General features: G+C 46.8%; 1 protein-coding gene across 2 annotated transcripts in view; it reads left to right on the forward strand.

Annotated features, from left to right (window-relative positions):
• The first annotated feature begins 5,929 nt into the window (after positions 1 to 5,929).
• The window catches only part of Tmem181 (transmembrane protein 181), a 63,289-nt gene continuing 52,922 nt past the window's right edge, over positions 5,930 to 16,296 (forward strand). Inside the window, exon 1 of one of the 2 annotated variants that reach the window (XM_063232958.1) lies at positions 5,930 to 6,117. In XM_063232958.1, the coding sequence (XP_063089028.1) occupies positions 5,987 to 6,117 (131 nt within the window). In that variant the 5' untranslated portion in view covers positions 5,930 to 5,986. Of the gene's footprint in view, positions 6,118 to 15,788; positions 15,935 to 16,296 lie in introns of those variants that run through there. The other variant, XM_003468498.5, reaches the window with a different exon arrangement.

A 16,296-nucleotide genomic window follows, 5' to 3' on the forward strand; every position in this document is an offset into this window, starting at 1 on the left:
GGTGACAAAGCTCTCAAAACAACTAAAGAGTGAATAATGAGGAGCTGATTGAATTATAATCCGTTCCTGAGCTAGAACAAGATGCAACATTTAAAATTATATTTAAAACAAGTTTTTATAGTTGGGTGTGGCAACATATGCCTGTAATCCCAGCACTCAGGAGGCTGAGGCAGGATTCCTGTGAGTTCAAGGCCAGCCTGGGCTACATAAAGTTAAAGGGAAACCTCAATTACATAGCAAGACCCTATCTCAAAAATCAAACAGAAAAGCCCCAAGTTTTTATAATGAAGTGACAAATATATCCTTAAGTGAAAAAGCAGGATTCCAAATACTTTGTGTGACATGGTTCCAGTGGTATAAAATATTCAGGATCAAGGGAAAGCAGAATTAAAAGGGACATTAGAAAACCCTGGGTGTGTCATCTGGAGAAAAAAAATTATATATATATATATATATATATATATATATATATATATATATGCATATATATGCATTGCTGTGCTAGATTGTAAAGAAAAGCACACACAGACTGGGCACAGAAGGAATGGGGCTGTTTAGACACTCAGGGCCCCAACATAGAGTGACTCTTTCTTGTAGCTGTTGTGTGTCTTAAGTGAGAAGTTGAATAAGCAGATTGCCATGTGCTAGTAGACCAGTCTGATGAGATCTGCATAAAATTATAACGAAACTGAGTAGATATGGGTCTTGAATTATTTGAATGCTGTGTACCAACTTTTAAAACCTGCTGCTATGGGGCCGGGGATTTAGCCCAGTGGCATAAGCACCTGCCTTGCAAATGTATGGTCATGAGTTTGATCCATGGTACCAAAAACAAAATGAAACAAAACAAAACAAAACCCTGCTGTTATATGGAACAACATGAAAAATCTCACAGACATAATATTTCGTGACCAAAATCATACGGAAGAATGTGATACTGTATGATTTTGTTTTTATAATGTTGAAAAACAGGCAAAACATTTGTAATGACAGAAACCAAAACAGTGGTTACAACCAGAGGGAGAGTCCTGGGAAGGACATGACAGACCTTCTGGGGTGTGGGGACTGTGCTGCGTCTTCACCTTGGTGATGGCTCCATGGATAAAGGTACACAAACTTTGAATAATACACGTAGTTAAAATTGGACACTTTCTGTTGCACCTTCCCAACAATTTCTGCCCTTCTTCTTCATTCAGTCCAGTATGCTGGCACCCAGACAGTCACTTCAACAAGAAATGAGAGCTATCTACTGATCTGGACCAGCTGTGTCTGATTTCTCTTGTGGCAAAACAAATCATACCAAAATTTATTAGCTTAAAACATCAGCAATGCCGTGGTTGTGCTGATGGCTGTGCATGGGTGGGTATTTCCTCTGCTCCACGTGCTGATTCTTGGTGTTTCAAGAAGACCTTGCTGTGGCAGGAGGTGTGATCACCTTAGATCTCCACACAGCCTCTCAGCCACTTTCCATAGAAAGTCTAGACTTCCTTACTGAAAGTGGCTTCAGGTGACTGGAAACAGAAGGAGAAAAACCTCTTAAGCGTAGGCATAGAGATGTATACCAAAATTCCCAGCTAATTTTACTTGTCCAACCAAGTTGCAAATGTAGCCAATATTCACGACTCTGCTGCTTGATGAGAGACATGGCATTGTAACAGTGAAAGAGAGTGCCTTCTGGATCCTAGTGTAAGAAGAAGACTTAACAATACTGACAGGGACAACCCATTCTGGACCCCTCCTTTCTCTCAGGAACTCTTCTGATTCCCCGATAATTTTCCTATTTAAAAAAATTGATATCAAGTTTCCTCAAAGAAATAAATCAGGCATATATATGGCAAAGTCCATGGTCAATATACATTCAGAGCATTCAAACTTTTAATTGGCAGCATTCAGCCAAATTGCTAGATATCTGAAGAAAATTTACATGAAAGGTAGAGACTTGAATGAGACAAATTGGAGGAAACAAATTATAAAGGTGGAAAGACATTTTTTCCTTGAGACAAGGTCTTGCTGTGTGGTCCAGGCTGCCCTGGAACTCACTATGTAGCCCAAATAGGCTGCAAACTTGTGGTGATACTCCTGCCTCAGCCTCCCCAGTGCTGGGGTTACAGGCAGACATGTGCCATCATGCCTGGCTAGGAAGAAACATTTTAAAACTTTTATTAATGTCCTAGAAGAGAGAGAAAAGCAGATATATATCCATGAAAAAAAATTCTATAAGAAGGAGCATTCAAACTGGGCATGGTGGTGTAAGCCAACACAATGAGAAGCTCAGGCAGAAGGACTGCAAGTTCAAGACTAGCCTGGGAAACCTGGAGATTTGGGGTGACCCTGTCTCAAATTTTCCTTCAGAAGGCTCGGGATATAGTTCTGGGTTCAGTTCCTGGTGTTGCCTCCCTGAAAAAAATTCAGTGAACAAATCAATATTCTAGAATCTAAAAGCAGCATACTAGAAACAAAGATCTTAACAGGAGGATTGGAAAGGAATGTCGGACAAAAATAGAACAAATAGACAAAGAAATCAATACTGGTAGAGAAATTAGAGGACAAATTCAAGATGTCCCACTTCTAGTTAATAGGAATTCCAGGAAGAAATAACAGGAAAGCTGGGCATGGTGGCACATGCCTGTAATTTCAGCACTCAGGAGGCTTCAGCAGGAGGATAACTGAATTCAAGGCTAGCTTGGGCTACAAAGTGAGTGCAAGGCCAGTCTGAGCTGCATAGTGAAAACCTGTCTCAAAAAAACCAAAAGAAGAAGAAGAGGAGGAGGAGGGAGAGGGGGAGGGGAACAGGGAGGGGGAGGGGAAGAGGGAGGAGAAACACGAGAAAGGATGTTATCAAACAAAAAATTCAAGAACATGTCTCCAAATTGAAGGAGTTGGGTTATTGAGGGGGAAAAAGCACACCAAAACCCAAGCTCAGTGGACAAGAAAACCTATTCACAATCTTAAAACTGAAGGCTTAATGAATCTCCTACACTATTCCAGAGAGGAAAAATTGAAGTGAAAAATGAATTAGGATTTATGACTTCAGACTCCTTAGCAGCAGTATAGAATCTAAGAGACAACGGAGAAGTGACTTCAAAATTTAGCGGGAAAATAATTTCCAAAGAAGGGTTTATTCCTAGCACAACTGTTAAGAAAAAAGGTAAATTAATGGCATTTTCCTACATTCACAACCTCAGAATTTTACCCATGCGGGACTCAAAGTTTCTTTCTCATTGTGGAACACTAATCTGCGTGTGTGTGTTTCCGGAGGGAGCTCTTCTTAGCACACTCGCACACTGTATTTTCCTTTCACCTTGGATCACTAGCTGCGATCCTGTCTTCAAGGTTTGAAAGTCTATCTTCAGTCTCTTTCAAGTGGTTTTGCCAGCTTTCAATGGACTTTTTACTTTCCTGAATATCTCTGAATCTGTTTCATGCATTGCAATTTCTTCCTGTACTGTTCATTCAAGGTTTGCATCATTTTCTTACGCTCCTGTTTTTAATGTCTTCTTTAGATATGCTCAGCAGTTCTTTCATTACATTTGTGATTTCTTCTTTTACCTGAGACATTATTTCTGATTTGATTGTTTTTACAGTCTCATGAAGCTGTTTCTTTACTTCCGTTGTTATCGTCTTGGAGATTTCAGGTGTGTGAATTCCATTTTATTCCATGACTATCTCCCAGACGTGTTCTGTGTGGGCTGGAGGTCTGAGATTGCCTTTTGTTACTTCCTCTTGACATCCTCCTGGGTTCCTCCCAGCAAGCCAGTTGTGAAGTCCCAGGCACTTCCCAGGTTGGCTGTCCTGTAGGGAAACAGGACAGGCACCTGGGTTTTTCTGAACCCAGGTTCCCAGGGAGATAGCACGGTGTGGGGCAGGTTTCTCCAGACCCGTGCAGCTACACTGAAGCTTCCCTGATGGCCAAATGTGCATGGTGGTGAGGCTGCTTCTTGTCCCAGCCTGCATGTCTACACCAGGACTCTCCTGATAGCCATAGGCACACAGGAGTGTGTTTGTCTGATTCTCCCAGTGGGTGCTGGCTGCCTGCAGGAAGCAAGCCTTCTGATGCTACATTGTATTTTGAGTGTTCCCAATTCTGAGCTGTACTTTTCATCATCCTGAAATTAGTAAATATAAATGTTTGCATTAATGAATTAAGATACACACATGATAGTGGCCTAGAGAGATCCAGCTATCCCAGAGCAGGCTGGGAGAATAAGCTGCACCCTGAAGTCCTGCCATGGGAGAGGGGAGCATTGGTGAACCACCAGTACATGTCTCTCTACCACTCCAAAAAAGGTGGATTGGGGGAACCCAGGTGCCTAGTGCAATCCACTAAACCAAGGGACTGGCAGCCAATGCAGGAAGCACCCAGGATGCAGCACTGGGCTGCTTCAGAGGAACATAGGAAAATGTCAAGAAGAAGGAGAGAAATACAATCTCAGACCTCCGGCCCACACAGAACAAGTTTAGGAGACACAGACACAGTAGAAATTAGAAGTTACACACCTGAAATTTCTGAAAAGGTAACAACTGAAGTAAAAAAGCAACTCAGTTCTTATATTGTTTGGTTAACTTTACAGGCATATCTCTGAAGGTCTGGATAGCTATTTTGAAGATAACAAGAGGCATTATGGTAGCCATTGTTAATTTCCTATGATCTTGTTTTGAGGTCCTGTATCACTTTCATTGTTTTGTTTTGATTGGCCTTATTCTGTTGACTTTATTCTCTTTTAAATAAAATAAAATAAATAAACTAAGGCACAACTAATTGTACAGCGTAGAATGATTACAAGATGTGAGAAGATTTGCAAAATCTGAAAGAATTTAGAAGTTTGCTAGCCAACAAAGTTATTCCAAAATGTACGAAGAGGGAGAAAAAAGTTATGATTGAAGTAAAAAGCAGGGAGAGTGGGAGGAGTCAGGACACATACAGGAAGTAAGAAACATGGGAATTCCGAGAATATATAACTGGAGTGAGTGTTGGACTCACCTGGGGAATATGGAAAACTAGATTCCTCGTTGCAATCCTGGAACCCATATTCTGAAGCTTAGACTCTATTGTGTAGGTTGCCCCCCCCATGTGTAATGGTCAGAGATACCCACAATGCATCAGTCTTGCATAGAAAGCTACCCGGAATTTAGGTACAAATGCACCATTTGAAACAAACTGGTTCTTCACTTACTGAAAATTTTGCAGATGGACTCACTCTTTGGATGAGTAATCCCTTGTAGGACATGTACGATTTTATTTCGCATACTTGTGTTGAGAGATTCTTTTACCCAGACATTTTTTGATGGCTATAGTACATATAAAAATAGACATTTTCCTTGAACATATTTCATTGTGGGTTTTAAAAAAATTTATTTATTTATTTATTTATTGCTGCTGTTTTTGAGAGACGGTCTTGTAGTTCAGGCCAGCCTTAAACTCACTAGGTAGCCCAGGCTAGCCTTTAACTCAGTGTGATCCTCCTGCCTCAGCCTTCCTCTCCAAGGGATTACAGGCCTGCTACCACACCCGCTCACTCATTGTGGTTTAAAAATAATGTTTATCACGACAGATGTATAACTGGTTTAGTTAAAAATATGTTCTTCTCGGGCGAGTAGACCCAAGAAGCTAGCTCGCTGGGAGCTGTCCGAGGTTCTGAACGTGACGCCCTACTCCAGCCTTCGACCTTCCCAACAAGAAAAGGCTCTCCGAGCCCTTTTTTCCCTGTCTTGAGGGAATCAGGTTCTTTCCTTCCCAGCGAAGGCGGGGCTTTATGCTTTTGTCTCGGGGCACACACGACCTTGGGTCCCGCCTTCCCAGCCCCCCAGCGGGCGGGGGTCCCCGACCCGGCCTGCCCCACCCCCGCGAGCGCGCCCGCGCCCATCCCCCGCGCCCGCTCCTCCCTCTCGGTCCCGCCCCGCGCGCCGGCGGCCCGGGTCCCCCGGCTGGGAGCGGAGCGGGGGCGAGGAAGGCGGCGCCGCGGGCGGCGTGCGGAGCGCGGCGGGCATGGACGCCGAGTACCCAGCCTTCGAGCCCCCGCTCTGCAGCGAGCTCAAGCAGCTGTGCCGCCGGCTGCAGGAGGCGTACCGCGAGCTGAAGGAGGACCTCGCGCCGTGCAGGGATGACCGCTACTACAGGTGGGCGCGGACCCCGCTGCGCCCCGCGCCCGGGGGGCCTCGCGCTGCGGCGCGCGCTTTCGGGGTCTCGGCCAGTTTCCCCGCCCGGAAGCCTGAGCCGTTCTGCTCGCTGCGGGAGAAGGGGACCGCGGGCTTGGTCCCCGCCTGGCTCCTCCTCTCCCCGCTTCCCCGTTGTTCTCCCTCCCACCCACGCGGCCGCTGCTCCGGCCCTGCCCATCCTGGCTTTGGGGAGACAATTTCCCACCCAGATCTGGAGCCTCTGTTCTGGGGACCCCAGGCCCTGGGCCCTGGTGTAAATCTCCAGTCTGGGCGCTGCCGCGGGTGGGGCAACGTGGTTTCGCGACAGAGTGGCACCGCCGTGCAGATGCGCAGGGAGGCCATTAGGACTCCGGGAGGAGCTGTGCGTCTGGGCTTCGCTGTGTTGCTTTTAGACTCCCTGTCCAGTGGCCGGGCTCGGGGCCTGCAGCTGGCTTGGCGGCAGGGCACTGGCCCCTTCCTGTTCGCACTGGCGGGTTCTGATGGGGAAGTGTGGTCGCTGCCAGTGACTGCCTAGCGCCCTAATGCATCCAGGTGTAAGGAATGAGCACTATCAGGACTAGATTGATTTTTACCACGTAGTTCTGTGACCTCAATGTTACCTCGCTCAGGGCCTGAAGCTCCCTCATCTGTGAAATGCAAAACTTGAACTAGGTAACAATAACAATCTGCTTACCTGCAATCCCAGGACTAGGCAGGAGAATTCAAACCCAGCGTGGATAATTTAGCAATCTAGTCTGGCAAGACCCTGTTTAAAGAAGGGGGGGGGGACAGGCAAGTGCTGGCTGTCATTTTTTGCATCACCTATTGAGTGCTAATAATTACACACGCGTGTTCAGAAGAAAATGTATCACATTTATCGTTAACTCTTCAAAGGCATAATGATTTCCCAGGGGATTAATCAGCAATCTATCACAGCCATGGTCATGATTACTGAGTGCGAAAGCTCATTAAAAGAAAAGACCAAGATGACATCCTGTGGCGGAGCCCCACGGTCTCTCATGCAGCCTCCTGAGAGACCTGATAGATAAGTGAGCCCACGCATAGTTTCGAACTATATTTTTGACATAAGATTATTTATAATCTTTCTGACTAGTTTCCTTCTGCCTGACTCCCCGCTCCCCAACATCTCTTTGGTTGAAAGAGCTAGTGGATAGAGAAGTTGTCTCAGTGCCGGTCGCAGAGAAAAAGTAACACCTCTGGCTAATCTATGATTGGATCGCCCTTTTATTTATTTATCAATCTATTCAACTAATTGTTGAATATCTTCTGTGTTTCTGTTGTTGCCCTAGGTGTGGGGATGGGTAGGTTACAGGCATGAACAGTTCAGAAAGGGTCTCTTCTGTCATGGGGGCTGCAGATACTAAGTGACTGCATGTTATGATGATTGCTGGCAAGATAAACAGGGATCAAGAAAGGCTCTTTGAAAAGGTGACATTTGTCTGTGAAGAATGAGGAGCTCACTAGACAGTGAGCTGGGGAGAAAAGTTCCAGAGAAGGAAGTGTAGTAGTGTAGTAATCGGATCAGTAGAGCCTAGAAAGGTCAGAAAAAGGCATATGGTTTCATGAGAACTGCAACGGGAAATCACTGGAGGTTTTTAGGTTGGGGAAGTAACCTGAGCAGTGTGGCAAGCCTAAGAATCTTGTGGTCTGGAGTACCTTGTCATTTCAGTTGGACCCTGAAGATGAATTCACCATTGTTGGAAGATTTTTGCCCCTTCTCTTGAGAACAAGTGGACTGTAGGTGCTTTCTAATGTTTTATTTTGCCGATAGACCAGTATGGCTGAATCGCAGAGACTTCCATGGTGAGAAAGTTTTAGGTCACAGAACCATCTATGAATGCCTGACTGATCCTTCATCTCAGTGGGTTGTTCCTACACATACTCAGCGCAGGGTTCTGGGAGCTCTGGGCCAGCCAGCTGGTAGTGACAGCTCTGCACCTGCCTCATGGGAAGAAAACCCTGCTACTATAGCAGTAGCTTCCGCTCTTCTCACCACCTTGGTTTCCTCATCCCTGGAGGATCAGGGACTCACCTCACGTGGTTGACAGTTTCCTCATAACAGGGCAAAGTAATGAACACAGCTGCTAATGATCCATTTCCCTCTGAAACAGATCACATGCACACAACTGGCAGAGCTGTGTGCATATCAGTTAGGTTATCTGCCAGGCCTGGAAAGCTGCAGCCAGGTGGTCAGAGGACACAAAATCATACTCCCTGCCAGGAAAGGGAAGGTGGAAGTGGAGTAGGTCAGGAGCTGAAATCCTGGGGTCTGTATGTCAATTCAGTCCTTCACAAACTCCTTAGCTTTAGGTGAATCAGGTGAATTTTACCACATGATCAATTTCATATCAGACAGTTGAAACTTGTAATGCTGTCCTCAAGTACGCTTTAAGCCTCAAGTCCTCTGTGAAAATAATGCTAAAGAGGCTTTTAGCTCCAGATAAAAAAAACCAAAGCGAATCAGTCTGGACAATAAAGTTCAGTGATGCCTTGGTTCATGAACTTAATTCTTTCCATGATTCTGGTCACAAATCAAATTGAACAAAAACTGAATCAAATTCAGTGGTTAGGTTCCATGTTGGCCTTATGGGAATATTTGATTCTGTTCCCATCTAATTTGGTCTGCACCCAGAATGTTGGAAATAATTAAATTCATGAACCAAGGCACCACTCTAATGGATCAAGTTGTTAATCCAGCAGCATAATGATGTAACCAAGTTCTTTCAGTTTTTAACTTGGTAGCAATTGGCTGCAACAATAACCGTTAGACTCTTGCTTCTCATTCACATTTAGGGTGAGAAGAGGCTGGCTTTTCACGGCTGTCTCTAAAAGCAATAAATAATTTGAAGCCTGCAACCAAGTTCCTTGAATCTCCTCTACACTACCTCAAAATGGTAACAATGAAGAAGAGTGTGTTGAGAAGGACATGAAACTTTCTTATGCTGCAGAGGGGATGCAAGTTTGTATAATTACTATAGGAAACTAACTGTTCGGCAGTAAAGTTCAACATACACATTCCCTTTGATTTAGCATTTCCTTTCAGCCGAGTACCCTAGAGAAGTGCATACAGATGTCCATCAAAAGATATGTATGGAAATGTTTGTAATCATACAAGTTGTAATACTCCTAAACTGGAAAGTAGCCAAATACCCATCAGCCATCGAATGAATATATTTGGCTTATTCCATAATTGACTATTAAACCGCAATAAAATAAACTCACAGCTATACATAACAATCAAGAAAAACCTTGCAGCTAGGCATGGTGGCTCATGCCTGTAATCCTGCACTTGGGCGGCTGAGGCAGGAGGATCTCTGTGAGTTTGAGGACAGCCTGAACTATATAGGGAACCCTGTCTCAAAATAATAATAATAACAATAATAATAATAGTAATAATCTACATATCCGAAGCACCTGGGGAATGGTGGTGATGGATAGCTGTCTGGACCCTATCCTCATGGGTTCTTCTTCAGTTGGCCTGGACTCTACTTTGACCAGGATGGGGAACCCCCAAGCGTAAGTGAAATGAGTTGGGGCAGCAGGCTGAATAGAGCCTGCACCCTTCCTCTGCCTGGATGACTTGCTAACAGGATGGAGTATTGGCAGGCACAGGCATTGGCTTCGGACTCAAAGCTCAGTGGCCACTGTCAACATGACCTTGGCTGGTTTCCGCTTTGCACATTTCCAGGCTGGCCGGCCTCCCTCTTTGGATTCATACATCTGGTCAGGTGATAGTCAAGTTTAAGGTCAGAGAACAGTGTTTCTATTTAAAGTAGACCCAAGTTTCTGCAACCTGCCTGACTTGTCTGTGCTGATTTTGTGTATTTCAGAGGATTCAAGTTATTTTACCCTCACAGATGATTAATAACTGTCTTTTGTTTCTTCTTTGATGAGAGGAGACATTATCCCTGACAAGGCTGATTTCCTAGTCCCACCATTCCAAGCTAGGAAGACAGTTTCCTTAATTTAACGCTTAAGTGTGTGTGTGTGGTGTTGGAGAATGAACTCAGGACCTTCTCACTGAGCTGCATCTCAACCCTTAATTTTTAATTTTGAAAGAGTCTTACTAAATTGCCCAGGCTGGGTTTGAATGTGTGATCTTCCTGCCTCAGCCTCCTGAAGTGCTGTGATTACAGGTGTGCGCCACCACACACTGGCACATACTTACTTTTAAGTGCTTGAGGACTTCGAGTTATGTACAAATCTGGTTCAGAAACAGAGAAAGGTGATGTCGTATAGGGCTCAGATGGGTGGTGGACTTCAGTGTGGGTTATGCCCCCAATCGTGCCCATGTCTTCCAGCTACCCCTCATCCCCACAGGGAGCTCCCACTCACGCTCTGGACTCATCCTCCCTCAGTTATCCCCACGACCCATTCTTATGTCTCAGCCTTCTTCTATCTCTGACTTCTTCCCAACTGCTGATAACTTTTTGTCCAAACAGAATTCTCTCCGCCCAGTCACGTTTGAGAGCAAACATGCTGCCCTCAACATATGAGAGTCTGACTGCTTTACTCCCGTGGTCCTAGAGCAAGTTAAACCTGGTCCCTTCATATCGGCTCGCTTGTGGTTTCCTTCATCCCACCAGTTAGGATTGAAGCTGCCCAATGGGGTAAAGAAAAAATTTCCCAGCACAAGTGAAATTTTCTGAGACTTAGATTTTCTTTTCCTTCTTCTTGCCTGATTAAACTGTACACCAAAGTCAGCTAGGAAGATGGGACACTTTTCCTTTTTGAACACTCTCTAGGCACAGGCTGTGGCAAGGGCACACATTGATCATTAGCTCCAAGCCTACCAGTGCCCAACCTATATTCTCTTTTTGTGTGTGTGTGGTTTGTTTTGTTTTTGTTTGTTTTGAGACAGGATCTCACTATATAGCTTAGGTGGGCCTCTAACTCACTATGTAGCACATTCTGGCCTCAAATTCTTGGTGATCCTTCTGCCTCAGCCTCCAAAGTCCTGGGATTAAAGGTTTGTGCTGTTATACCTGGCTCCAAATTCTTACATAGCCCAAATAAGCATATATTTAACCCTTTAAGATCTGCTTATTTGCATATTCCATGAAAGTTCTCCCAAAACCTGTGGGTTTGGGCTCTTGTCCACCAACATTGCCTAAAATAGCAGCTAGAGGTTTGCTGACCAAGACAAGAGGACCAGTGAGTTCTGGCTGGGACTAGTCATTATACTTCCTGGAGATTGATCTGCACATCTAATGAATAATCTCAAATCCTTCTTGATTCTTGGAGCTGTAAGTCTGAAGAGGGTGACCCATCTCTCCTCTCTGCTCTGTCTTCCCAGCACAAGTGTCTGAAACCTTGACCTTGTCACCTGAGCAGCCTGAGGCTTATTAGGTGCTGATTGGGGATGCACGGTGTGTGAGCTGGGGTGCAGAAGGGGTATGGGCAGAGGAAACAGGTTCTGGCCAAGCCCTGTAGCTGGAGAAGAAAACCTGCCACCTCTGGAGCTAAAAGGCCAAGTTACTCCACTTTACCACTGAAAATCCAGTGTCCTAAAAACCTTCTAGTCCCAGAAAAATCTGGGTGGTTGGTCACCCTAAAGGAGAGAAATAGCCTGGAGGTGACTGGCCTTGAGATGAGACGCCAGGCTATGCCAGGCTGGTGAGTAGCCTGCTTGGGGCAGGTGTGTGCAGGCTGCAGTGTGGGCAGAAGCCAGCTGAGCAATGCAGCAAAGGGTCAGGGCCCCTGGTTCCTTCAGCTTTGGTGTCTTTTGTTTCCATGAGTTCCTGGGGCACAGCCCTGAACTTCTCCAGCTGGAGTCCTGGTTCCCCCTCTTCCTTCTCACTCATTCTCTTGCTCTTACTGACATATGTTTGTGAGAAGTTAGCTCTGAGCCAAGCTGGCCACGTTGTCTTAGTTTTCAAAGGAGATACTCCTACCTCTTAATCTCTTTTTAAAATAAGGACTATTTTCTGGCACTGATTTTTAAATCCTAAAATGAAATTCCCTGGTTAACATCATGCATGCCTCTATAACTTTAAAAAATAAGTTATCCTAATTTGTAGTCTAAATGAGCAATGAAAGAGAAGTAATTTATAATCCAGCATGCATTTCAAACTGATAGTACTCTGGCAACACTACTCTAGAAGGAAAAGGTACTGGGGGCAGGATTTGAGGGAGCCACTGCCTTAGCCTTGGGTGAAGGAGGGTATCTGTGCTGCCGCCACAGCAAGGCCAGGCTCACTGTGTGAAAGCCCTTCTCAGGACTCCACTTTGGTTTGCCCGGCCCCAGAGCACGGTCATGCTCAACTGTGGACCTTTCTATCCAGTGCTCCTGCACAGGACTCTTCCTCCCCTGCCCTGTATCTACTTGAGTTGTACCATGGAGGCCAGACCTAGGAAATTAGAACAAAGCCTCTTGTTCTGCACATTTGAGACCAAAGTAGGCTTCCTTTGAGACCCTAGGCCTCACAGCTAGACAGGCCCACCATGTGCCTGGCCTGGCCTACCTCCACTCTCTAGCTGCCAGTGCCTCTAGTTGAGCAGCCCTTGGTTTGTTATGTAGGAGCTGGCTGGAGCCAAGTGCTGATTAGCTTGGAAGACAAGGGGCCTTCACAGGTACACACATACGCATGCCTGGCCTCAGCAAGCACTGCATCTGGGATGTGGGGGTCTACGGGCACTGTCTTGCCTGCTCTGTCTGCTAGGGGAAGGGCCACGCAGGTCTTGGCAAGACCTTGGCAGGGACAGCTGTGCTGTCTCCATTCCTCTCATCCACCTGTCCACCCATTCACCAGCAAATTGCTGTATTTGCTCTCAGGGCAGCACATCCAGCAACACTGTTGTGTTCTACCTCTTACCTTAGGACCTGAAGATGGAGTTTTGCTTGTTGTTTTTCTCAATATTGAGCATTGAATTTGGGTGTCTGCATTGAGCTACATGCCTCAGACTTCCTATTTTTTTCTTTTTAAAAATGAGACAGGGTCTCAGCAAGTCATTGAGTTATCCAAGGCTGGGCTTCAACTTGGAGTTTCCTTGCCTCAGCCTCCTGAGTGCTGAGATTACAGGTGTGCATTACTATGTCCTTTTGGGGGTTTGCTTCTATGTAAAGACAATTATGTCTCAGTTTATCCATCATGTATCATTGTAGCATTGTTTCTGGTGTGGCACTCCATGTTCTTGGGTGAAGAGAGCCCTCACTGTAGCATTCAGGCCAAGAGTCCTTGGAAGTTATGTCTTGGACAGGTGGCCAGAGCTTCAGATTGGCATCTAATTTGGGGGGAGTTTAAAACGGCCTCACTATGTACTTTAGGTTGGCCTTGAACTCACTGTGTAGTTGCCAGCCTCAAACTTGCAGTGACCCTTCTGCCTCAGCCTCGCTAGTACTGGAATTACAGACATGTGCCAGCACACCCTGCAGAATGGCATCTTCTGTGGAGGTCAGCTGGGATTTTGCAGGGTCAGCTGCAGAGCTGGATGCTGCTCCTTCAGGCTGCAAGGGGAATTACAACCTTGTCAGAGTTCTCAAGGTAGAGAACCATGCCAGGGATACCTAACAGCTTTTTCAAGAGATGGTCCTGTAGTGTTTGAGTGTTGGTTGCAAGTATTACTGTTAGCCAGAAAGAGGGACTTATTATCAGGGTGCAAAGATGATTCATAGAACCCAATGTGACTGATTTACAGGGAGAAGCAGGGACTGATTCAGCATAGAGTCCAGTGCCCAAACTACAGGTTATTAAACCTGTTGCATGTTGGAATTTTGTAGGGGGCTTTAAAAGATACTGATGCCTGTGCTCTACCTTACATCTGGTTTAATTGGTTTGGGGTTCATCCCGGGCACTATAGGTTTTTAAAGCTCCCCAAGTAATTCTCCAGCAAATTTTGAGGCCCATTATCCTGAACTAATTTGTCCTCTATCCTTTTGTCTCAGTGACCCCACTCCTTGACCAATACCAATCCTCCTTTCTTATGCTAGGCTCCCTATTCAGCAGAAGGAAATTACCAGCGGGTGGGTGTTCCTGGAGGTCACACTGATACAGGTTCTCTGATCTCTACTAGGGTCCAACCGAGCCCTGAAATCCTGGTAGGTTTACCCAGGCCACTTATTTCCCCAGTCAGTGACAGTTCCAAGCCTCCTCTACTCTGCACTAGATTCAGTTAGCAGGTCCTCTGGGTCCCCTTAGCTCTAAGTCCACCCTCCCTGCCCTGCCTTTCAATTTGAGCTGTCCTAGCAAGGCTCACACAGTCCCCACGTTTGCCCCTTCAGACCCTGGACCAAGAAGCCCTAGTTGCTGACTCACAGGGCAAAGGCTTGTTCACTTGTAATACCTTTAGGAGCAGGGTCCCAGTAGTTGCTTGCAGGGGTAAGATAAAGCAGGGGTCAGTTGGATGTATAGATTAGACTTTGACCCATGAAAGACAGGTGACAGGACAGAGCCAACAGCTTGTTTCTGTTGGTTTCTTTGGTACTCCCCTGCAAAACAAAGCAATCAGCTGTGTGCCAGGAAGCTCTGGCCTGTTTGTGCCCCGTTAAATATGATCTGATGCCTTGCCTTACTTTATTCTTTCTCTTCCTGTCCCTGAGGTTGTGCTGCTCCCAACAAAGTTACCAAAGCACTATTTTCTCAGTTCTCATTTCAAAGGAACCAAGATAACATATCAAATATTAAGACTGTTTTTCCCAGTAATTCATAGAAAAAGCATAGGCCAGAAGTAGGGCCACCAACGGCCCCAGTTTGTCTGGGACTAAAGGACTTTCCTGGGTTTGCCTGTAAGGAACTTTCTGTGCTAATACATACCACGAAAGTCTTGGGCAATCCAAAATCAGCTGCTCACCCTAGCCAAAAGGCAGGTACACTCCCCACCTCCCACATTCAAATTATACTGGCCTTTGCCACCCTCTTCCTGCTGATACCCTGGCCAGTGTTCTGCATTCCCTAAACTATTAGAAAACAAGCTGGTATACTGCTAGTCCCCCTGCAAATCCGATCAACGAATCTGTTCAATACACATATGCTGTGTGTCTTCCTGTACTAGGCGGGGTGCCAGGTCCTGGAAGGAGGAGGACAAATAAGAGCTGGCAGAGTGACATCACAGGGGATGGTGGTGGAATGGCAGTGCTTAAACACTGGGAATAAAATTTGTGTTCTGTCAGATTGGGACTGATGTTTAAAGACTCCTACATTACCAAAGCAGCTCAGGCTAATGGCATTGGTACCTGGGAGACTAACCACACAAGTGGGGGCACTAGTGTGGGAGCCAGGGCCAGTACAGAAAGCAAATGCCTTTGAAACAGAGGGCGGTTGTTTTTAATGATTGCTGGAGAGACACAATGAGTGCCTATGCCTTAGCGCAGCACTAAACTTTAAAGTGACTCTGAAAGTTCTGTGCATAATCATCTCATCTTTGGAGAGGAGGAAAAGAGGAAGCAAACATGTCTGTGTGGTGACTTCCAGACTGAGGTAGTAGTGATCTCTAAAGATGGTGCGCCTCCTGGGGTTCCTGCTCCCCTGGGGTCCTCTCGCCTCCCCCACCTTTCTGCGATGGCCGCGGTCAACGGCGGCGTCCAGAGTGTCTGCGAGTGAGCGAGCGAGCGGGCGGCGCCTGCCTCGGCCTTCACGGAAGAGCTTTCCCCGGCCCCGCCCCGCCCTGGCCCCGCCCCCGCCCCGCCCCTCGCCCGGCGCTTCCGCGCACGTGACCGCGCGTTGCGCTCGGCTGCGGTTTCCGCCGCCGGTTGCTACGGCTCCGGCTGCGGCTGCAGCTGCGGCTGTGGGCTTGGGACGCGTGGTGGCCAGGCTGGAGCCGGAGCCGCCGAGATGGAACCGTGAGTGCCAGACGGGCGGAATCAGAGGTCCCGATCGGGGAGTCGGGCCCTTGCCCGGAGGGGATCAGGGTGGGAGTCGGGCCCTTGCCCGGAGGGGATCAGGGTGGCTGGCGGGGGCCTGTCCCGGCGGGCGGAGACGGTGGCGCCTGCGGGGGTTGGACCAGCACCGAGCCCGGGCCGGAGGCTCCTGGTGACGTGGGCACGCGGGGCCGGGCCAGCCTCGATCGATGTCGGGGATGCTGAGTTTTATGAGTTGTACCATCTGCTGACTTCGGGTCGTAATCTCTCTGTGAAGTGCGGAGGCTTTAAACAAGGAAAAACCTGTCCGGGAACCCTGTAGACGCCGTCCCCCTAAGCAGGCT

This window comes from Cavia porcellus, unplaced genomic scaffold, assembly GCF_034190915.1.
Source record: "Cavia porcellus strain 051 isolate PalLab524CR breed Dunkin Hartley unplaced genomic scaffold, mCavPor4.1 scaffold_22, whole genome shotgun sequence".
In the NCBI taxonomy this organism is placed as follows: Eukaryota; Metazoa; Chordata; class Mammalia; order Rodentia; family Caviidae; genus Cavia; species Cavia porcellus.